General features: G+C 42.3%; 2 protein-coding genes across 4 annotated transcripts; both read left to right on the top strand.

Annotated features, from left to right (window-relative positions):
- Positions 1-8,551, top strand: JMJD7 (jumonji domain containing 7). The gene is made up of 8 exons (XM_084519928.1): positions 1-200; positions 593-746; positions 1,672-1,925; positions 2,711-2,767; positions 3,475-3,570; positions 4,949-5,025; positions 6,078-6,237; positions 7,926-8,551. The coding sequence occupies exons 1-8, from the start codon at positions 134-136 to the stop codon at positions 8,012-8,014; spliced, it is 954 nt and encodes a 317-aa protein (XP_084376054.1). The 5' UTR covers positions 1-133; the 3' UTR covers positions 8,015-8,551.
- On the top strand, positions 8,434-19,462 carry LOC311437086 (acyl-coenzyme A thioesterase 1-like). Of its 3 annotated transcripts, XR_014693285.1 has the most exons (5): positions 8,876-9,861; positions 11,353-11,555; positions 12,816-13,449; positions 14,933-15,007; positions 19,336-19,400. XR_014693285.1 is itself a non-coding variant. In XM_084519926.1 (4 exons), exons 2-4 carry the CDS (start codon positions 9,408-9,410, stop codon positions 13,416-13,418), a joined length of 1,260 nt encoding a protein of 419 aa, XP_084376052.1. In that variant the 5' UTR covers positions 8,434-8,534; positions 9,196-9,407; the 3' UTR covers positions 13,419-14,134. The 3 variants fall into 3 exon arrangements, 2 of the variants coding, with proteins under 2 accessions (XP_084376052.1, XP_084376053.1); XM_084519926.1 differs by lacking the exons at positions 14,933-15,007; positions 19,336-19,400 and adding an exon at positions 8,434-8,534 and having other exon boundaries at positions 9,196-9,861; positions 12,816-14,134; XM_084519927.1 differs by lacking the exon at positions 14,933-15,007 and having other exon boundaries at positions 19,336-19,462.
- The last annotated feature ends 4,432 nt before the right edge of the window (positions 19,463-23,894 follow it).

The following is a 23,894-nucleotide window of genomic DNA, read 5'->3' as shown; positions in this document are numbered from 1 at the left end:
GGGCAGCACCTCCGGACTCTTTTTTTTTTTTCTTTTTTTTCCCCTCAGCCGAGGCCGGGGCCTCCTCCTCAGGGGGCCGGGACCGGGGGCGGAGCGTGGGGCCGGGCCGGGCCGTGAGGGAGGTGGCGCGGCCATGGCGGAGGGCACGGCGCTGCGGGCCGTCAGGGGCTGCCTGGCCGCCTTCCCGGGGGAGGCCCGCGGTGAGCGCCGGGCCCGGGCGGCCTCATGGCTCCGGGCAGAGGCGCTGGGGAGCGGGGGGAGCCCGGCGGGGAGCGGGGGGAGGCCGCGGGGCTGGCGGCGCAACCGCATGGGGCTGCCATGCCTGGCCCGGGCGCCGTCAGCCCCTGATGAAAATGCTGCTTTGGGGTTGTCTTGCGATGTGTAAAGCGGCAAAGCAAGGCGGGTGGCTGCCTGCCCCTGGCACTGAAGCGCTCTGAAACAAGGTCAGGGCTTTAACGGAGCGATTTAGGGAGTCTGAGAGCCTTGCTGTCAGTGACCACCGGTGGTTTGGGGTTTACAGCCACTTAGAGCTCTAATACAGGGCGCTTCACTCGGGACGCGGGGTAAAACTGCTTCTTGTTTGCCTGGACAGAGTTGGGGTGGACGGAGTCTGTGCCGTATCTGGATAGGCCTCCATCCCCGCTGGAGTTTTATCGAGAGTGGGTGAGTCCAAACAAACCCTGCATAATTCAGAATGCCATCAGCCACTGGCCAGCTCTGAAGAAATGGACCTCGGCATACCTTAGGTAGGAACGAGCTTTTGAGCATGACTCGTGTTCAGTTTAAGTTGACTGCACTGAAAGGCCCTTTGTTAATGTTTTTACTCGTGAGATTATCTCAGATTCCCCTGTGCGTCTGCATGAAGGTGTTCAGTACTTTACACAACGTCCAAAACTCAAGTATAAATTTCATCCTGTGAACATCCTACCCTGAGCAGTTCAGATTCTGTAGAAGGGTGAATATTTTGACTGCATACAGCCAGTAGACTCACGTTGTCAAAACTGAGTCCGTTCCCAGTGTCCTGACGTGTGCTCCATCCCATATCCCCTCAGTTAGAGTGGGGCTGTAGCACTGTAAAACCAGACTGACTTGTTTGTGACCAAGTGCATCCTGCTTATTAAAAGAAATAATGGAACATTTTAACAATGTCTGAATTTTAGAAAAGCAAGTTATTTTTTGAGGCAATTCTTGGTTGGACCTAAAATACGTGTTTTTTTAAACTAAATTTCTTATTGAAGTATGGGCTATTAGTCTCAAAACGTATATCTGTCAGTCCCCGTCTATGCTTTCTCAATAGCTTTTGAACATAAGGCCATGCAGCTTTGGCTGGATTGAGTGGTCCTGAGAACATCAGGCTCTGGCACAATTCATGAGAAGTGGCTAGAAGGCCCTCTTTCTGTCTTTGAGGAAAAGGGAGATACTTCATGAACTCAGCTTGTAGAGATGAGAGAATTCAGAGAGGCAAAAGACACTCCTGTTGCCTTGAATGCAAGGAGCAACTGAAGCAGAGTCCTTAACAGACACTAGAAAATCTTGTCAAAATATAGGCAGCTACGGAAAGCCAGGCTTCTTATTTTTGCTGCCCATGAAGCATGTTGTTCTTAAAGTAACCAGCATCCAATACGTGAGCCAATTACAGGTCTGGCTATAAACATTTGATTTATTTTGCAGGGAGGTAGTAGGTCCCAAGGTAGTGAGTGTGGCAGTAACACCAAATGGTTATGCAGATGCGGTGTTTCAGGACCGTTTTGTCATGCCAGAGGAGCGCCAAATGCCTTTCATGGACTTTCTGGACATTGTGGAGAAGAAAGTGACCTCTCCCAACGTATTCTATGTGCAGAAGCAATGTTCAAACCTCACCGAGGAGTTCCCTGAACTTGTCTGTGATGTGCAGCCTGACATACCATGGATGAGTGAGGCACTCGGTAAACTTTCTGTTTCTCCTGCATTGAGTAAAATATTTTGTATGTAACTTTAAAACAACCATGCCACGAATCATGCCACGTACATGGTTCTTTTGCTGGTTACCACTGCTCAGTTTGGTTTCATCCCCTTAGAAAGGAAAACTGGTGAAATAATCATAGAGTAATCCTAGTTTGGGGGTTGCATTACTCCAAAATAAGCAACTTACTTGTGTTTTGTCACCATCACAATGAAGCATTATGGTGGTAGTGCTGTACAGCACCTCTTTCCATGGAGTGGCTTTTTTTTTCTGGTTTAGAGTCACATTTGGACTTGAATTTGTGCTGTTGCTACCAAAGTTATAAGAAATGGGCGAACACACAACCTCACTTTTGTATCATTCCAGGTGTTTGTTTCTCTTAAACTCTGTTCCATTTAAGTTGGTTTCTATTTTCCAGGATACATTTCCTTCAAATGTTAGTTTACTATGAGCTCACGTTCTTTTTGCAACTAAACATAAATGTGCTGCAATTTCTCTGTGAGCTAAATCTTAGGGATTCAGGACATGAAAATGAAGGTTGTAACCCTCGGTTTGGCTCTGGGTAGTGAAGCCTGATGGGTGCTACAGTAGCTTCCTGAGCAGAAGCTACTGTTGCTCACAGAGTGCTATTTATAATGGGAACTGTCATAGTTAGGAAAGTAGCTAAAAGATAGAAATAAACCAGTTTGCCAAAAAAATACTTAAAATTCTTTTAGACATGATGCTTCAAATTCCCTTTTTGTTGAAAACATCTCTCTAACCATTCAGGGAAGAAGCCTGATGCTGTGAATTTCTGGCTCGGGGAATCAGCTGCTGTGACATCTTGTAGGTATAGTATGGCGCTGTAAGTCTTTTCTGTGCTTTCAGCACAAGTTTAAGCAGAATTGATTTGAGTTAGTGGCTCAGTAGAATGATGTGTTTTCTCTTTTACTTTGACATGCATTCTTTCAACTGCTCTTCTGCAGCCTCTCGCTGCTCTGTCTCTGGGTGCATCTTCAGGATGTTGCATCAGGCATGACAGATGATTTCTGTCCTGTCGATGTTGAGGCCAGCTTAGGTGTAAATCAAACCAGGCCCATCCATGGCAGGCCACAGGATGTTGTCCCACACGTAACCTTCTCATACAGCGCAGTAGAGAATATATGAAATTGAGACAGGGTGTGCTTTGCTTGGCCATTCTGAACTTCAGATTTTGTAAGAGCATTTGAGAGCCAGAAATCCCGCCCGCTCTCAAGTGCCAATCAGTTGATTTCATACCAGTTGGCTGATAGCATCTATCCTGGATGTCATCACGTTTTTGTAACCTGTGTTTGTGTATTACTGATAAAGTGATTTTGGAACTTGATTGGCTGAGTATGTTTGCTACATCATATTGCTGGTTTCCACTCCCACTGGCCACGAGAGGAGGAAGCAGCCTGCTAATTAGAAGACAAGCTGATACTTTCAGTTTACTGTAGTTTTGGAGGTTAGCGAAGGAAACAACATTGATTTTCTTTTTCTCTCTTTTACATCTCTTTTTTTCTAAATCTTAGTACATAAAGATCATTATGAGAACTTGTACTGTGTGATATCTGGAGAGAAACATTTCCTACTGCATCCACCGAGTGACCGTCCCTTCATCCCATATGGTACATAATTTACTATGTGTATACGTCTGGAGGCTGGAAGGGGAAGATATTAAATGCTGAAAGACATGAAAATGGGGGCAGAGATAACATGTTTATGCAGTTTTGTTTTTTCCACTGCACACAGAAATGTCCTATTGCATGCAGCACATGGTTTTGTAATGCAAACATTATTCTGAGGGCAGGTTTTCCTGCCCTATAAAAATAATAGGTTCAATGACACCCATGGCAATCTCTTTGGCTTTAGAATGTTTAAATTATTTGTATCTTGTCACTACGTAGCTTGCCATCTTTGATGTTTAACAGGTTTGAATTCTGCCTGATCGTTCTTTTCTTTAGGGAAAAAAAAAAGCCAGGAAACTGAAAAGCAAGTTGTAATTTAATGAAATATTTAAGTTACTAACAGAATCTCTGAAAGCGACATAAATGAACAAAGAGATTCTTATGACAGCATTACTTTGCCTGTTTTCTCTTTCTTCTTGTTGTTTTCTTGGGTACGCAGTAGTCATTTGTTCTGTTACAAAAGTCATCTAGACAATTGACAGCTTAACTCCGTGCCTAATATTTTTTTCCCATTCTTTGATTTTCAAATCTTCAGATCGGCTGAATGTAGAGTGCTATATGACACTAACGTAATTTTACCTAGGTACAAGCGCAGCTCTAATGTTGTAATTATACTGTTTTTATTTTGTTTGCAACATTGAAACACGTCACATGATTCATACCTTGTAAAAGAAGTGACTGTTAAAGCATTGAACCCAGATAATGCTTACATTTTGTAGTGTATAGTAAAAGGGTGACTCTGTCTTTCTGAACATCAGGTTAATGGAGGGAGACGCTCTCAAGCAGTTACAAAAGCACGTTTGCTGAAGCAATGGAAGAAAAACATGCAGCTTTTCTGAAAGTGTCTAAAGCAGGTGATAAGCCCTATAGGGTGAAATTAGAAGTGAAAGGCTAGCCACAAGTTATTAACAGCTCTGGAAAAGGCTATCTTGCTAGACTGACCTAAGAAGAAAGGACAGAATATAGAATGCTGGGTAAGTCAGGGATGTGTTTATGACTTCTGAAAGGGAAACAAAATAGTTACTGGAACAAAATAGGACCAGGAGGAAAATAGGTTTTGAGGAAGAGAATAGAATAATTTCTGTGAGAAAAAAAGGTTGGAATTCTAAACAGAAAGGCAGCTCAGTATTCTGGCTGACTTAAAATAAGACAAACCAGAAACTAGATAAAAATTGCAATGAACAAAGAGAAAGGCAGAAAATTGAAAATGGTTTTGTCTTAATTTTTCTGTCACCTAGTGAAAGTGTGACATGTCCTTCCATTAGTTTCTCTGAGTACTACTCTGTGTTGTGCCATTTAATTCTTTCTGTGGTTCCAGAGCTCTATCAGCCAGCAATTTACCACGTATCAGAAGATGGCTCTTTTGAAATTGTGGATGAGAAGACTGCAGATAAGGTAAAAATGATATAAAGAACACAGTCAATGTGAAAAGTAAAGCTAGTTTTGCACACTGCTGAGCTCTTAAACCAAGCTTTTTGATGAATATTTAGAAATCCCACATTACTGGAAAGAATTCCCAGATATTTCACTTCTACGTTACTATTTGCAAAGAATGCCCAGCTTCCACACACAAAAAAATAATAAAATTACTGCATACCTGAAACCACTGATGTCATAAGCTATCGCTCTTACACCAAACTTAAATGGATCCAGTAAAGGATTTTTAAATGAATGAATAACAAACAAAAAAAAGGATTTAATACAGTTCTCTGCGTTCACCTTTTCTAGCCCTCTACTCAGGGAGGTATTTTGCTTTACAGCAGTATCACCCAGTGCAAGAAAACATGCCTGTCTCAATGAATAAATTGTGTTCTCTTAGTTCTAGCAATATTTATTTGATTTAAATATATAAATCTGAAGTCACTTTACAAAAACTCAGCACCCTTTTGTATATAATCTCTCTCTTTTTGCCTGTGCAATGTGTGATTAATGCTACAGCTGAACTGGAGCCTGGGTTTTTTTCTCTGTTTACAGAGTGCTGCTCATAGAATCTAAAAGGAGCATTCTTGTCATACATACAGTAAGGTGGAGTGCTGAGGTTTGTAACTCTCTAGGGCAAAGAAGAAATTAATGCAGGCAACAGGGATGTTCCAGCAGGAAGGAGGGTGTTTAGTTGACAGGAATCAAAGTAGATCAGAGCGCTTTAGAAGAAGAAAGGAATTTCTAAAATTTCAAAAGACGTTTTGAAAGTATGCCATGAGAGTGAAATTTGATGGCTGACATTTAGCAGCTTTTCCCTAATTAGAAATGCTTCACTGAAGAAAGCAAGTTTTTGTATCGTTGACCTATTCTCAGTTGAGTGTGGAAAACTGTGTAGCATGTGTAATGTTTTGCTAGGCAAAACACGTATTTTGTAACTAGTAAGTTTGGTTGTCAGTTGTTTTCCTGGAAGCTTGCTGGAAATGCTTGCCATGGTCAGTACCATATACATACTCTTTTGCTTTCAGGTGCCCTGGATCCCTGTGGACCCTTTAAACCCAGATCTAGAAAGGTATCCAGAATATGCTCAGGCAAAATCTTTGAAGTGTACAGTGAAAGCTGGTGAGATGTTATACCTCCCTTCTCTTTGGTTCCACCATGTTCAGCAATCACACGGCTGTATAGCAGGTAAAATACACAAGATTTCCAGGTATATTTTTGAATTAATTGCACTGGGTGTATGCAGATACGAGATCCCATAGCAAAGCATAACTGTGGCCAAAGGTCCCTTTAATGTCATCTAACTCCCTTCAAGAGAAAATATGAATATCTACAGATGCTGATCCTGTTCTTTTCCATGGGGCTATCTTCTTGCAGACTGTTTTGCATGTAATTCATATGATTGTCAACAAGAGTCAGGGATGTATCAGGAAAAATACATTTGTAGTTGTCAGATGAGGAGAAGAATAGCTAATTCAGTGATCATGATCCAGATTTTGTTTATGGTAGGAAGCTCAGTAGTTTGTCTGCCTAGTCTGATAACTGCAAGCAGGTCATTTACATACCTTTCACAATTAAACTGCATGTAGTGCATGATATTAGCATATCAGCAAAAAGGATTTGGGTGAAGAAAAGGAAACCAGAAACGCTAGTTTTAGGCGTGGATGTAAACACAACGTGGAAGCTATTCTGTTGTTATGTGAGCTGGAATTCTCTCTGACCCAGTCTTTTACCTTGTTAATAAGCCTATGCTTGTGTTACTGCTCCCCTGAGTTTATCAGAAGTCTTCCATCTCTTTCTTTGTAGGATGCATCATCATCTCGCTTTTTATTTTTCTGCTTCCCCAGGAAAATTCGAGAATTTCAAGCATTGCTTATTTGGTGCAGGTGGAGGGGTAGGGATGGGAAGTAGTGCAGAGTGTTATCATTATGTCCTCTTAATTTTGCAAGGTTTGCAGAAGTTTTTTCACTGTCCTTCACCTGCATTAATCCTGCCTGCCCAGACAGAGTAAATAAAGTATTTTGAATAACAGCATTAGTATTTGTGTTACACTGCAAATATTGCAAACCATTTTTTCAGTATTGGCAACAGTGTGATAAAAAGTCCTGTTAGCTACAAACCAGTATTTTCAGTTCTCTTTTCCCAGTACTGCTATATCTGTCCTCAACGACAGAAAAAGTAGAGTTGTTTCCAGTTGCAAAGCCCCAGCCACTGTTTTTTCTCTGTCTAGCAGAAACACTAAAGGGTTGCTCTGTTTATTCAGCCTTTTGTTAACTGCACTGCATTCTGTATGCATTTGAAAATCAGTATTTTCTGGGTCTGGTCCGGTGGGTGTTGGAAACTAGCGTATGCCCTCCTACAAGAAGCATTAGTAAAACATTATATACTGCTTGACTTAATATATATGTATGTTTTTTAACGGATGTTACACCAAATTTAAATTGAGATTCAGAAATAAAGCACTGCCTAACTACTCACCATTTTGATTAAGTGGTGAGTTTGCCATCTGTCACACACTCAGAGAAAGGGAGGTTCCTATCCAGATACTAAACTTTGAAGTGTTTGGTATCTGTGGCCTAATTAGAAGGAGACATTTCATGTTCCTATACATTTTGCCGGTTTCTGCACCAAGGAGTCCCAAGGACAGAATCTGAAGAGGAGATAGTTTGAGTTGACAGAGTTGCATCGGCAGCAAAGAACTCTAATGTTTGCTCACGTTACCTTTGGCTGTAGTCAACATTTTACTCAATCCAAAGTTCAGTCACTAACAGGGAAACGCCTGTACTAGCTGAGCTGCCTGAAACATTCTGTGAACGTTTGTAAATCATTACATTGCAGCTTTAGGAATGCCTTTTTTTTTTTTTTTCTCTCCTCAGTGAATTATTGGTATGACATGGAATATGACCTAAAGTACAGCTATTATCAACTGCTAGATTGTCTCACAAAAGCTGTGAAAGTGTTATAGCAGAGGTGGGAGACTCGAGCTGGCAATCTTTATCCCTGATGTGATGCAGTCAGCAGCATCTGTGACTGGAATAGAGACCTGATTCGAGTGAAAAGAACTGAACACTGAATTATCTTCAACAACATCTGTCAAAACATCTGTCAAAACAGCCCATGGCTATTTTGCTTGATTTCAGAGTCTTGGGTCAATTGGCCGGATTTTTCAGCTTGTAAGTAGAAGATGTGATATCAGCATTTTTAGGACTTTGCATATTGTCCCAGTGATGGTGAACAGAATAAAATTTGAAAGGTGGCAATCCGGGTTTTGGAAGTCCCAAAACAGAAGCCATGACATTTGTTCAGGTCTACAGATAGTTTTTGTAACAAGCCAAAGGAAGAATCTGCTCTGCCACCCATGCATCGGGCTGCCTCAGTCCAACGCGTACATCCAGCTTAAGGCAAAAATCCTGCCCGGTTGTGATCACTAAGTTCAGTTGCTGTGGTGTTTTGGTGGTGAGAAGTTGCAACTTCTGCAATAAAAGGTCAGTTTAAAAGCTTACTTCTGTACTAATTTCTGACATTGCTCAAATGATGTGATGCATGGAGAACATCTAGAAGGACGTGCGAAGGTCAGTGGTGGCTGTGCTCCCTGTTAAGCTACACGTTTTTATTACCAGTTTCTATTCACCATTGTATTTAAATGTAGCTGCATTTTCTTACATCCTCAGTGGTGGTTTTCGAGTTGCTTTGCCATGTCTTCGGTCAACCTGCACGTCACCAGTACATGTATTAATCGGGAAAATGCAGATACCCTTTAGATAAGTTTGACAATTCTGAAGAAAAAAGTTTTTTTTTTTAATTAAGAAATACAGATGCAACCTAAAACATCATTTCACCGTGTGGTTCTTGTTCAAAAAGTACTGCAAACTGAACAGGAATTAGACAGGCTTTGTTTCATGGCTAGATTAAAATGTGTTGCTCCAGATTTTCCAGTTTGCTTGTGCTTACCGTGCCTTGACAAAGGCACCTGAGCCCATTCTGTGATTGAAGCTGAACTTTCCATGGTGTGGGGTAAAGGCCATGTGAGTATCTCTTTCTGCCACTCGAGGTTCAGGGATTTAGCCTTTATATGCCCAGAAATAAAAGTGCACAGCAGCAGCAAATGACAACTCCTGTCCTTGCAAGCCGGTTGTGTTTTTGTAGGACCCCTGAGACGAGGTGTTTGGTGTGGTGTACCCGGACTACATCTCCCAGCAGCCCGTGCTTGCTGGCTGGAGGAAGCAGTCCCGGTGCTTCCCCCTGGACTTTGGCAGAGATTTTAAGCGTGAGAAGCGCCGGGCTCTTGCCGTTCCCGTTTGACACAGCCGGCGTCTCGCCAAACACCAGCAGCCTCCGCTCCCCGCCAGCAGAGCTCGATGGCGGTGCAGGTGACGGTTCTGCCCTCCCCCAGGTGTCTGTTCGACGACCCCGTGCAGATCTGCGTGACAGGTCTCCTGCCGCACCAGGAGGTCACCCTCAGAGCCTGCCTGGTGGACGAGGGTGGGGAGCTCTTCCAAGCCCACGCTCGCTACAGGGCTGGGAGCAGCGGGGAGCTCGACCTGACCTGCTCCCCAGCGCTGGGGGGCAGCTACTCAGGAGTGGAGCCTATGGGGCTGCTGTGGTCTCTGCGCTCCAAAACGCCCTATAAGCGGCTGGCAAAGAGGAACGTCCTGACCCCTTTCTGCGTGGACTTGGAGGTGTATGAGGGCCACGGGGACATGAGCCGGTTGCTGGGAAAATGCACCCATGAGCGAAGTTTTTTAGCAGAGGGAGTGAAGAGGATTCCAGTCAGAGAAGGTCGGCTTAAAGCAACTCTCTTCCTCCCTCCTGGTGAGTTTTAATCCCGTTCTGGATTTCCAGGTGTGAGTTGCATCGTACATTGGGCACTGCAGCCCATCAGCAAGCTGGCACACAGTCCCCGTTATGGTTCCCTCAGCTGGTGCCGTGTCCAGCCACTGCCATCCCCCCAGCAGCACAGGGCAGTCACAAGCCTTGCCTTGGCGTTGCATAGGCAGGGGGTGCAATGAGGGCAGCAGCAGCAATGCAAGGCATCTCCTGGCTTCAGCTGAGCAGGGAACAGGACCTTTCCTGGCTGAGGGTCTTGGGGAAAAGTGTGCTTATTTCCCAGCTCTTCTGACAAGCTGGGAGGGCAGAGGCCCCTGGTTTTGGCCAGAGCTCTAAGGTGAGGAGTGAAGAGGTGAGGTGGGAGCAATGGGCTGGGGTCACAGCAGGTCTGGGCTGCTCCAGCAGCTGCCACGGACTCTGGACTTGTGTCACTTTCTCTCTGTTTGGCTTAGGAAGCCAAAGGAAGAAGTCTGTTCCTGCTCAGCTGAGCAGCTGAACTGCACGCGATAGTTAAAAAGAAGGGGGACAAACAGGGAAGGCAAAGCCTTCCACAGACATCACATTTGCAAAGTTCTGTATAGAGACAAGGATGAGACTGGATCCTGAGTAAGGCTCCGAGTCCTGAACTGTTTGTTTTCCTTGAGCAGTACTTAAATGTGAGTATCTTGCTCTGGAGCAAATAAAAAGTCCTTTGTAGCTGCTGTGACACCAAATTTTGTTACAGAAAATTTCAGCTGTATCTGGTGGTAAGAATGGGCAGAGCAGCAGCAGGAAATGGAAATTATACAGCTGTGGAAGGAGAACTGAGAAGCCCAGAGGTGGTTACCCAGATCAGGCTGAAGCCTGAATTTGTGCACGTAGTAATGGCATTTGTTGATGCATTAAGTCAGGCATTCCCTGCTTGGAAAAGCTGCTAGCACGGTTACTAAAAGAATGCATATAGTGATTGATACTGCACTTAAGTCAGTCCCCAATGGCCTGACAACATCTAGGCCAATTTCAGCTGAAACTGGTGGTGGGAGAACAATGCACAAAATACAAACTTCCTATAATAAATTCCTAGGCAGGAGAAGAAATATCCAAATTAGTGTTCTTACGGGGAGAGAGGTGCTGTAAGGTGAACTCATCTTCATAATTACACAGCAGAGAGCTGACTAATGGAGAGGGACTGTGGAAACTAGGTTTCATACTCTGTGCTGCTCACAGAAATGCTTGGGATAATCCGTATAGGAGACAATCATACAGGAGAGGGAATAGTAATTTCTTTATAATCATCTCAGTTAATTAGGCTGGGGAAAAAGAGTCCAGTTACATTGAGTGTGTGCCTCAGAATGAGAACCTGGATGTGTAAAGCTTCAGAGGATGATTTCCTTTTGATATCTACAGTCTGGATGTGCGTTGAGGGGGTGCTACTGAAAAAGCAACTCTAGAAAGTTTTCTTTGTGATCGTGTATGTATATTTATCTCTCACTGCAGGACCAGGACCATTCCCCGGACTTATCGATTTGTATGGATCTGGAGGAGGTCTTGTTGAATACAGAGCAAGTCTTCTGGCTAGCAGGGGCTTTGTGACTCTGGCTCTGGCTTACATGGCCTTTGAAGATCTGCCTGCTATGCCAGAGATTCTTGAACTGGATTATTTTGAGGAGGCTGTACACTTTTTGCAGAAGCAGAAGCAGGTAGGAGATAAATAATGGTACTTTTCCTACTAGAAGCAACTCTCTAACTTCCTAACGTGAAATGCTGTATGTCACTGAATGCAGCTAAGTTTGTGAGATGTAAAAGGAGAGAGCATGTTCAGACAGTGTGATCTGAGGTGGAAAACAATGTGCCTCAACTCCAATTTTGCAAGTAGTTGGATAAAAGTTTTGCATAGCACCTTATGACAGTCCATGAAGTGTTGTGCAAATGAGTATTTGTATAATATTTATGTCAAAGCAGTTCCCAGACTAGAAGTGCAACTTCTTAAGCACAAGATCTTAAAAAATAAAAATAAATAAAAATAAATGTCTTTTTCTACTATTTCAGAGAGGTTTCTAATTCTGGGTAAGTTTCACAGGACGGTAATAAAATGCTGTAACAGCAGGATATCTTAACAGTTACAGTACTGGAGAGTATGCCATGTTTTAAGAAGCTGGGGCGGTATTAGGATATGTATGTGGGATGAAAAAACACTTTTATGGCAATATATCATAATACTTAAGCCAATAGAGACCAAGAGAAACTAAATATAATTTAAGCTTTGAATGCAACGCTACTTAATGTGATTTTAATTTCACAAAGTTGATCCTGTAAGCCCAGGATATGAGTAGTTGATAATGGCTGTTTCATAACTGTTGGTGGTGTTCCTCATTGAGCTGTAAAACTTCCAGAGTATCTTACAAGATGCACATTACAATGTGAATTTGGTGTGAAGAGCCCTCACTATAAATAAGTTGATTTAAACAATTAGGCTTACTCGGCCCCAAGTGCCTTGTGTTCCAAGACAAAACAGAAGATAACAGGTCAGCTGTAGGAGAGTATGAAAAAACAATGGCAAGAAAGAAAACCGATGCACATAAACCCATGAAAAATTGGTTTTCCACAAGGGGCTTGAAGAGAGCAAGCTGGGATGAGCTTTTGGAGGCAAGAGCAATAAAATGTACAGTACTGAGAGAAAGTGTCAAGCCAGGATGCAGAAGAAGCAAAAGGCTTTGTCTATGGAGTTCTTCAGGAAGAAAAAGTGCTACAGGGGAAGAAATGCTGAGGAGTTGCAGAATTCATGCTCATTCTTGTGGAGGTTCAGCAAAGGGACCAATATGGGGGAGAGAGAACATGAACAGAGAAAGGGTAAAAAGATTTTAATCATACAAGGAATAAGGAAGCAGAAGAGGGGGGAGGTGTTATGTCAGCCCAGGATATGAGTAGTTGGTAATGGTTGTCTCATAACTGTGTTTCAGGTGAAGGATACGGGGATTGGCGTTTTGGGCTTGTCTAAAGGAGCTGACCTAGCCCTTTCCATGGCCACCTTCCTACCTGGCATCAAGGCAGCTGTCAGCATATCTGGAAGTGGTTTTAATTCTTTCATTCCCCTGCGGGGGGATGGCTTCACTATTCCTCCCCACCCATACGATCTGGGGAGGATGAAGACCAGTAAGGAATCCGACCTAGTAGATTTTTCAGAAATCCTAGATGACCACAGGGACCCCGCAACGTGGCACTGTCGCATTCCCATGGAGAGGTCCTTGGCCAAGTTCCTCTTCTTGTCAGGGCTGGATGACACGAACTGGAAGAGTGACCTCTATTGCCAGGACGCTGTTCAGCGCCTTCGGCACTGTGGACGGAAGGTGGAGTTTTGCTCCTATTCTGGAGCAGGGCACCTCCTGGAGCCACCATACCTGCCTCTGTGCCAGGCGTCCATCCACAAAGTGCTTGGGCTGTTCGTGCAGTGGGGAGGACAATGGAAGGAGCACGCCAAAGCCCAAGAAGATGCGTGGCACAGGATACAGGCTTTTTTCTGGCAACACTTGATGGACTCGGATACTCCTAAGAGCAATCTGTAGTAGAAGTGTCGCTGTCAGCTACGGTGGCAGGGTTCGTATTTAATTTCTCACTGTATTAGGGCCAGAATCCTGGGAAACTATTCAAAGCTTCCTAGCCTACCTCTCTCTAAACACCATTGTTGCATAATTGTATGTTTTCATTTCTCAAATAATTTCCTGTTTTTGAGTTGAATTTTAAGTGTCATCTGTCCCCAGCTACACCGTAGACTGGTGCCATCTGATCTGTCTGTGCTGGAGCCATCAGCGAGAGCCCACCATCCTGTCATGCAGACTGTGTTTGTGCCAAGCTGTCTTTGCTTTCAGCCTCCAGCCCTCTCCCTTGGTAGCAGGAAATACTCTCAAAGGCAGAGACCTTCATTGAATTATTCAGTATTACACCTTTAATTACCCTAAATAAAAACAGTGGTTTCTCAGGGCAATACATCAGTACATTTATTCACCTTTCTTCTTGGTATGTCATTTTCTCACATTCCTTAGTAAAAAAGATGCTACAGTTCTGATGTGAACTGAATAAAGAGGCACTCTTCTGACTTATTCTGAAGTGCAGTGAGAATGTTTATTTCTGGTACCTCAAAACCCAGAAGAAATTAATCTTACCCTGGTTACACTGGTTGTATCTCCTGCTGACTCCAGCTACCTTACATGTCAGATGGAAGTTTGCACTGTGCTACTCAATAAATACGACGTGTATGTGTGGATGTACACTTTACTTGAAATCATCTGAATGAAGTCTTTGAAGACTGTCTGTATGCCTGTAAATGCACAGGCAGCAATCTGGTGCAGTCACAAACTATCCCTTCACCTGGCTGAAGAGTTTCTGTACAGGAGTCCTCACCTCTTGTCAGGAACAAGAATGGGGGAGTTTGCAGAAGGGTTCTGCACAGTGCTCAAGATGGGGGTGATGCAGATGTGTTAAGTACCCGCTTTTGAAACTTGAAGCTTAGTTTATCCCTGTTTTGGGGAGGAAGAATAATGCCATGGCTGCTGCTGAGTTCCCAGGAGCCCTGTGGAGCGGAGTGTCTGCGCTGTCTTCCTGCTACATCAGAGAGCTGTGGGCTCACTGGCAGCTAGGAAATGCCACACCGAAGAGAGGACTGATGCTGCCTCCTGGTGAAATGCACATTAACCTGCCCTCTGCTGAGGCCCAGACACGGTGAGGACAGCTGGGATGTACCTCTTGCAATTGCAGGGTACCAGCAGACAGCAGCTTGCTGACATTTTCCAGGGATCGCATGGTATCAGCTGAGCAAATTTGCCTCCTGAAGCAGTCAAAGCTCCCATTCTGACCCCAGGAGGTGGGGGTCCATCAGGATTTCTGTTATTACCTCTTCATCTCTCTTTGTGCTCTGTGTGCCTTGTGTCCTGCACAAATTGTGCTGGTTGTAAATGTTTAGTGTGTGGGTGGGACCTGACAGAAGAGCAATGTGTAGCACCAAGGGAAATCAAACACATTTGAGCAGTTCAGTTTGGGTAAGGGACATTTTCTTTTCCCTCATCTGTCTGTTTTATTAAAGCTGTCAGAAAACCCTGGGTTGTCCATCCAGATTTGTCTCCGACTCGGGCTGCTGTACTGCGAGATTCTCTAGAAGGTGAATAATTTTGTTCTGTTTTTACTGAACACAGCGAGACTTATGCAGTACAGTGTGTTTTTTGGGACTACACACTATTTTAATCCCTTCTGAGATGAGGACGAACTTTCTCAGCCTTCAATGGGCAGTTTACAGACCTGTGTTTTGAATTAGAATATTGTGAGCTTCTGAGAAAATAGATTTCCTTTAACTATAGGAAACTGCAGGTAAAAGGAAAAATACTTTGGGCCAGCAAAGGAACAATGGGTCAGTGATGCTTGCTTATAGTCTGTTACGTTGCTGGTTTCAGCAGTCACATTCAAGCAAATCATTGCTGCAACAAGGGGAGGGAGGGAGCTGCGGGGTGATCCCAGCGATGACAGCACCGCATAAAACCTCTTTGTTGGTCTGAAATGAAAGCTTTGCTGTCCAGTTGAAGCCCATTTATTTACCACTTGGATGGCAGCTGGCAAGAAAGGTCGAAAAGGCTGATTAAGCAGCAAGAAGGACTGAAAAAGCTGATTTAGCTGAGCAGCTCTGTGCCATATACAAACAAGAAAATAGGTCAGCCAACGCAGTTGCATGGGGTATTCATTTTAAATCAGCTGGCCTCTTTAGAAACTTGGTTTTGAAACTTATCTTCAGGAAATGGAAGCTGGAAGGAGACTAACATCAAGTAACTGGAAATGGCCTAATTTCAATACAATGCTTCTGCTTGTTCTTGAGCATGTTCTACAGTGACAGAGCTTTGAATTGTTAACATTTCTTCTGCTGAAGGGGTGAGTTAGACGAGTGGGGCTAAGACGACATTTTTCCAAGGTAGTGGCAAAGATTGTACTAATCACAGCCTGTAAAGTCAGGAGGCTTTGCGTAGTTTCTCCAGGGTTACAGATGACAGACATTATTCAAGAACAATGTGAAAGTTACAATTTAATTAAAGTTAATAGATCTTCAGCTGCAAAAGAGACCATGCCAAGCACAACTGATAAAAGTAATAAAAAGGGGACGGGGAAAGCTGTACTTGTACTCTGCTTGTAATTGAAAAGTGCTTCAGATGAAATAGCAGATCAAAAAACTAGCCTGAACCAAAAGATCTTGGCTTGATGCTTTTATCAGTCCTTTCATTTAGCACTGCATATCTTAAGAAGAATTTGTGACATGGCTCCTCAGAAACTGAGAGGCAATCTTCTCACATGTAAGCTGATACAGGAGAGGTGAAATATCTTTGAGAAGGTACCTATACATCAAGTCCTGTGTCTCTACAGTAGTGGCTATTTGAGACTTCAGTGGCATTTTGCTAGGATCCGCACAGAACAAGGAGATTTCAGTGCAAATGTGCTCCTGTAACAGCAGGAGCTTCTGACCTGGGAGAAGCAGGGATGCTGGATGGCTTCTGCAAGCAAGCTTCTTCCATGGCCTCAGGGCAGAAGGTTTGAAGTGAAAGTTGAGAATATGTGAGGTGTAATTAGAAGTGCTCTTTCCCCATCCTGCTGTCACAAGACAGTTTCTGTCCTCTGTGTTTGGTAGCCTAAAGACGATCAGGGACTTTATTTTTTTTTTTAAATTCAAAGCTTGCCCAGTTCTCGAATACATTACCAGGTCATGTGTTATCAAACTCTAGGATAGGACCACCATTTAATGACAAAAATCAAAAGTTTGGCAATGATAGTATTTTGCTAAGAAATTTACAATTCTACCATTTCAGAAAAAAAAAAATCACCATTCTGCACTTTTTAGTGCTTTATGTATGTCATTTGGAAATGGAATCTGAGCCAAGTGTAGTATTCAGTGCAGAAAGGGCGATATTCTGACTGAAGCTTGGCTAGAAGGAAAATTAATGCTTCCAATGAACTAACGCTCTCTGCAGCAATTTCTGTAAAACATCATTGTCATTTATCATTGTCCAGACAAAATACAGGGATTCTAAAACTCACTGTTTTTTCAGTCTTTAAAAATTGGCTGTGCAAAATGTACATTAAACATAAAAATGTCTGTGCCCTGACTCTAGCTACCACTTAGAGAAAATAATTAAATGAGTTGCATTCTGTTAATTTAGGCTTATATCTTTTCAGTGTCTTAAGCCACTGAACATTTAACACCTACATTTAGACTAAATTTATGTCTACATTAAAGTCACTTTAGTTAAAACTTGTGGTTTCCTGTTCCAGGCTGTTGAAGAACGTCTTGCTGCCCAAAGGGACAGCTATGCTGTTTTCCTGCTTGCTGATCAGAAACCTGATCCTGCAAAAAAACAAAAACAAAATGAAGCAAACAAACAAACAAACAAAAAACAAAATCAACCAAACAAATAAACAAAAAAAAGGAGATTAAAATGTTTAGTTCGTTCAGAGGAAGAAGTAGCAGGAACATGCACTGGGGTATCAGGTGAGCCTTTTGGGGTTGGTGTGGCACTCTGCCAATCCAAGATAACTGAGTAACTCTAGCAGAGCTTTTGGTTCTGTTTGCAATAACTGATCCAGCTGATTCTAAATTCTGCTGCAGTAATCAGCTGGTTTGATCTTGTCATTGGAGCCAGTAGGTCACAGAACAGCCAAGGCTAGGTAAAGAGCCAAGTGTTGTCTCAAAAGACAAACTGTTACAACCGAGCAAGAACAAAACACCGGAGAAGCCATTAGGCACACCAGCAGAACACAGCTATCTGTAGAGCATTCTTGTTCATGGCCAGCCTGCTCAACTTTACATTTCTGTTGACAGAAGCTGCAAAATGCCAGCAGTCCCAGGAAGACCAGGTTCCCTTCCTGTGTGACATCAGAGAAGTACACAGCTGACAGCTCAATTTGTACATCAAGATGTATAAAAGTGATGCAGTTTGTCTTGGAGTGAGATAAAAGGACAAATCTTTCAGTCTGCTATCTCTGGTGCTCTGTGAGAATCTCCTATGCAGGTTAGGTTGCTGTTAGATTAATAAATATGTGCACTGGTTGAGCTGCCTCTGTTCACAAATTCTGGATGCTAAGGCTAAAAATTCAAGTAGGAAGCACTGCCTTTGAGGTCAGACCTTGACACTGCAGAATTTGGGAATGACCATGTGAGCTGGACTCACTGCATTTGGCCTGCTACCAGCCATCACTCCCTGCCAAGCACTGAGTGTGACACAAATGCCAAGCTTCTGTGCTCCTTTGTGCTACTGACAGAATATTGCTAGTGCTAGATTTAAATCCTCAGTTAGATAAAAACATATCCATCCTTTACTTCAACCACTTCAACTGTGTTTCCCATTGGTCCTCAAAGCATCTTTGATTTTATAAAGACTGTGAATGCGTTGAGAATGGTCCCGCACTCTGATTAAATGCTGCACAAACAAACCCACTCTGTGTGACTTGCCATCACACCAGTGCTTCAGAGACCCAGAACCACAACTTATATGAGCCTGGAAGAGGGTTCTGGAGAATTACCACAACAGACTTGTCCTGTTCCTACACTCTTCTGTGGACATCTTTTTTGACCACTGGCAGAGCCAGGATGCTGGGCTAGATGGTCTTCTGGGCCGAAGCAGAGAAATCAGTTCTTGTTTGTATGTTTGTTTGTATGTGGTTATTTATTTTTTATATTTTGATTACTGTGAATTTGTTTGCTTTTGTAATGGAGTTCTGTTTCAGATTTTCAGAAGTCTCACACCAAGTTCTGCTTCAGTAGACAAAGGACACTCCAGCTACTTCCCCCTGTTCATGCTCTGGCACATAATCCCACCTACTTGTTCCTAAATCCTACACTTTACTGCAAAGCAATAGGTGAAAAGAAACCTCAGCAACTGTGAAGGAAAAAATAGGGCTTGCTCATGTGCAGTGATAATGAATGATTAGAAAATGCAATAATCACCTGGTGCAAAGAGAGCAAACATGAGCAAAGCAGAGGAAGAGGTTTTGATTTTCCTTATGACACCTTGTCATTTGTTTCTTGTGAGGGTTAGGAGCTTTTTCTTATTTTCATATAACACACCATAAGTCAGTGTTAAGGTGCCTTTGATTAGAACCTCAAAATGCTCAGCAGATTCTCACCTGTTTCTAGTGTGGAGACAGACCTATCTTGGCCATCTGTCACGTCAAGGATTTAATCAAGGTGTCTTTTATTTCCAGGGGAACTTACATGATACTGATATTATTGAAGATGGGAATTTCTAGATGATGTGCACAAGAGGAATAATCCTTTTCAGTCTGGGGCAAGAGTGGGTTAGGAGCAGCTGAACTGTACACAAGTCATGTGGTATTAAGTCAGGAGCAAGCTCTTGGTCCTTCCATGCAGCACCTGGGGCATTCCTCTTGTGATAGAAGTAGCAGTGTCTAAATGAGAAGAAATTAAATATTTTTGGTATTTTTCTGACTTGACAGAGACCTGGTTGTTACATCAAGTGGACACCAACTCTCAGTAAACCCTCCGTTAAATCCCCAGCATGCAGCCCTGGGCTGCTGTCAAGAGCTACAGAGAGAACACGCTGCTTTATCTTCGGGGATGTTCCAGCGGAGTGTGTGCTGTCTGTTGGAAGTGGAGCATGATTATGTCGTTCTCCACTGAAAGGTATGTTTCAAAGGTCCTTATTTGCTGATAAGGGCATCTTTTCATCTGTCAAATGAAGTTTGTAATTGGCAATTCATATACAGAGGGGCTTCTTCTCGCAATTGGGGTACAATTTATGCAGATAAAAATAAGTCTTTGTGATGTAGTTAGAAGATTTGGGGGTCCGTGAGGGGTAGTTACTTTTCAAAAACCACCTTTTAAAAGCCCTGAAACAGGCAATCCCACTGTGTTGCAAGTAAAGCAAACAAGGCAGAAGACCTGCCTGGCTGAACAGAGAACTCAGCCCGTGGAAAAAAAACTCTTAGGGTGGAAAAAGAAAATATATGACCGCTGGAAGAAAGGTCTGGCTTCACAGTGAGAGTACAGAGCAGCAGCTCACCTCTGCAGGGAGAAAATGAGAAAAGCCAAAGCCCAACTTGAGTTGACACTGGCCACTGTGGTGTCAGACAACAAAAAAGGCTTTTTCAAGTATGTCCAAAGCAAGAGGAGGTCAAATGAAAACACTGTACTGATACTTGGAGACAACGGTCATCTAACAAATAAGGAAGAGAAAAAGGCAGAGGCATTTAATGTATTTTTTGTTTGTTTGTTTCAGTATTTAACAGTAACACATCTTGGGCTGTCTGGAGCTCAGAGTTGGAGGACCATGACTGAGGGAGCAGTGACTTCCATCTTTGGTAACCAAAACTGTAAGGGAATAACTGCATGGGGAACGGTAAGGAGAGATTTAAATAAATTAAATATTTATTTATTTATTTATTTTAAAGTTACGTGGTATCTGATTTCATTCAGTCATATTAACTGTAACTGAACATTATGATGTAAGATTCCAAACAATGATTATGATAAATTAACTTGTTAGCTGTTCCTGATATTGAAAAGGAATTGACAGTACGAAGCCATAGTGCTATAATTCAGTTATGGAGATTTCTAACATGTTATAACTGCCACAGTGTAGCTTTAGTTGGCTTGTACTGGAACATTGCAAAAAGGTGAAGCTTGAGAAAATTGTGTTTGAGGCTGACTGCTGGTCTGATGCTTCTCTTCGTGTCTTGTTTTATTTGTACCCTTCTCTGCAGACGAGCTATTACAGTCCAAGACTCCCTATAAATGACTTGCATTACCTTATTAAAAAAAAATAAATTATGAAGAAGGTGCAAAAGGATATCCTACAGAAGAATCTGTGCATTTGATTTGTCAACTCAGGAGCATTCCCAGGAAAAGGAGGGTAGTTATTTCAAACACCTCTAGATTTTATCATGGACAAGGTCTGATCTTTTAAAATCAAAACTTACCATGAAAGTCGTTCTGTAAAAATGTAACCGTAAAGAAGCTGAGTATGATTGCTGTGGTAGCATTGCTGTTCCATATCCTGTAAGACTGATCCTCCTCAGTCTCAGTTACCTCAGAGGAGTGTTCATTGCTCTTGCGATCAGTTAAAGGCTAATGCCTTCAGCTTGTAGTCACTGATTTACTGTTTTACATGCTTTCAAATAATTTCCAAAACTTCTTATCATCAACATTATATCATCATCCTTCAGCTCTGTGAAACAAATATTGTGCAGCTTAAATGTTTTGATTTCTTTGAAGTGATCCATTAGAAGCCCTGCTGCCTGCTACTGTCTCACAATGGCTTTTTTAAATTAGTTTCTACTAGTAAAAAGTATGAAAAAATATGGGAAAATATGTAGAGATATTTGACTCTAGTCTAGAACATGCAGTAGAATTTCAGTGTGTGCAATACCCCAAATCAGTATCATAACTCAGCTAGGCAAAATCAAAAATCAACTAAAATAGACATATATATTGCACATTTCTAAAGAAAAAAAAAAAAAAAAGGTAACCAAAATCTTTATTTTGTATACTTTCATAACCAAGTGTTTTTGCAATACTCCCTAAATTTCTCCCCTCGATAAAAGGAAGTGTGTGATTGTGTAGACAGGTGGGTAGGGATATATACAAATGTCTGTTAGGAAGGAGGGAGGGAATGGAGAGTGGAAAGAAAAGTAAGAACAGAAGATTAAAAAAATGTGTTTTGTAATTACTTATATGTTTGTTTTTTTGTAGAATGTAAGGTTTCCAGCAGAAATCTCCTTCTGCCAGAAGACATATATATACAATATATATACAAGTGAAAGCAAGATGGCCCAGATCCCGACCAGATGGCCGGTTTCACTGTGCGGTGCCTGAGGTGAGTGTATGGTAACCACTGCTAGTCTGGGATTAGGAGAACAAGTATGATTACAAGGTACCAATTGCTCAGCTGTGACACGAATCCTTTTATTCTCTGTAGGACAATGAGTGTCAGCATTACTGGCTACTGCAAGACACAATACCTACTTAGAAACAAGTGATTGAAATCTGTATTTTGTATACTTTAATAACTAAGTGGTTGTGCATTCAGTTATTATTAGTACTGTTATTGTCTTGGGAAGCTGACAACTAGTGCTTTTCTGAAGAGGTAATAACTGCTTTCCATCACTGAAGCTCTAGTGGCAGGCTGTAGAAATTCTCTCAAGAGAGGTCTCTCACTTTGAGGTTGATGTAGCAACCAGGAGAACAAATCTACTTCATTTTTTTCAGTCTCTAATCAGACGTGAAAATAACAAGGTCCTTTGTTCTCTAGTTACTGAAGTGTCTTGAGGTAAAAAAGGTATTTAAAAAAAAATCATTCTTTCTCACACTGAACAAAAGATTAGCCCTTAATTGCATAACTCTGTTTTATCCTCTTAAAGAAAGGAGGTAAAAGTCTCCTTGAAATTGCTGTTAAGCTAACAGTTGGGGATCTCCATGGGGTTTAGAAGGCTGAGACTTATGCTTCTGCTTGATCACATTTTCCCACTTCCCAAACTATTATTCTGATCAGCAGGTTGTTTATAGTGGCATGGTTGGGTTCAGAAAAAAAAGTCTTGATTTTTATTCTACATCAGAACAGCACATTTTGAAATTCGGTCTTTTCATGAGGTGAAACCTTTCTTTTATCAGCCAAAACCTGACACATCATATAATGTGAAGTCAGTCTTTTTGCTAATTTAGTTTCTTTAGGATACGTCGCTCTTGTTGTGCTGTGTGTTTCCCCTTTCTGTATCTAGAATGTTGTGCTCAGAAGATAGGGGTGAGGAGGACCAGAAATAAACATTAACTTTTTTCCTTTTCTTTGTTGTCTCTGGCTAAGTGCATTTTGCATAGCCTAAGGAACCATGGTCCACTAACAAAAAAATTGCTTGAAAAAAGCCCCATTCCCCTCCTTAAGTGGCCTTTTCACCTTTTAAAACCTGAGACAAAGCTTTGGTTTTGGGAGATGCTTTGGTTTTGGGAGATGCTAGTAGTTCCTAAGCAGAGTTCAAGTTGTACTCAGGCCAGAGCTGTTCTCTCTGTTTCGTTTTCTGTTCCATTTGTTCTCTGGGTATTTTTTCTTCATCATTGTGTCTGCCTGCCTAGCCATATAGCAAGCACTGTAGGACAGCAATGGGCTGAAGCAGGTAATACCACTCTACCTGCTATTTTACAAATTTAAGAAAAAATTAGTTTGACTTTCTAAGAACATGAGGGAGACATTTGCTCCCTGTCCTTTGCACATGCAACTTCTCCCTTCCTCTGGGTTGATTAGAGTAGAACTTTTTAGAGAGTAATTTATTATTCTCTTTACTCCTTTCATTTCTCCATGTAAGACTGGCTTTCCAGTGCTTCTACCTTCCTTTTCTGCTCCCCAAAAAAGAGCATAATTTTGCATTGTTGATGAATGTCAGCTCAGACCTCAAAGGAATGCAATTTCCTGGGCTCAGGAAAGAATCCAGAGGTTAGTCTCATAAATCCTGTGTACGCTCCATGACTGTTCTTAGCCAACTTTGGCAAAAGAATCATTTCATTTAGCACTCATGTAGTAAAACACATTTCTTTTATGACCTCCTAGCCAGCTGTTCAGGCTAAATTATTGTACATACAGTCACGACTTGACTAATGCCTCTGCATGTCTCAGTTGCTTTCCTGTTATTCTGTCTGTAGAATGGTGCAAAATTCTCCTTATGAGGTGGCATTTCTGGAAGACAAGGGCCTCTGAAAAGTAGCGGGGTGATTTCTCTATGGGTCAACACATGCACTCATCACAGTCAGGGAAGTTCTAGCTGAGAGGTGACTTAGTATGCTCTGGGCAGAAATGCAGTTCTCTTGGGAATCAGGAGAGGTCTGTGTCCTTGCTGTGGACCCTGGTTCTCCAGTGTAAGGTTCCATGCAGAGATGATCAGGAATGCTTTTCTCTCAGCAAGATTTTTCTTTGTGTGTTTTAGGTTTTCATTAAAGATGTGTGAAAACTGAAAGTTTCTGTTTTTAGCATGTTTCCATTGTTTTCATGCCTCTGGAAGTGATAGTGTCA

This window comes from Aythya ferina (genome assembly GCF_964211825.1).
Source record: "Aythya ferina genome assembly, chromosome: 5".
In the NCBI taxonomy this organism is placed as follows: domain Eukaryota; kingdom Metazoa; phylum Chordata; class Aves; order Anseriformes; family Anatidae; genus Aythya; species Aythya ferina.
Note: the sequence above shows the minus strand (reverse complement) of the source record. Positions and strands in the feature narration are given on the sequence as shown.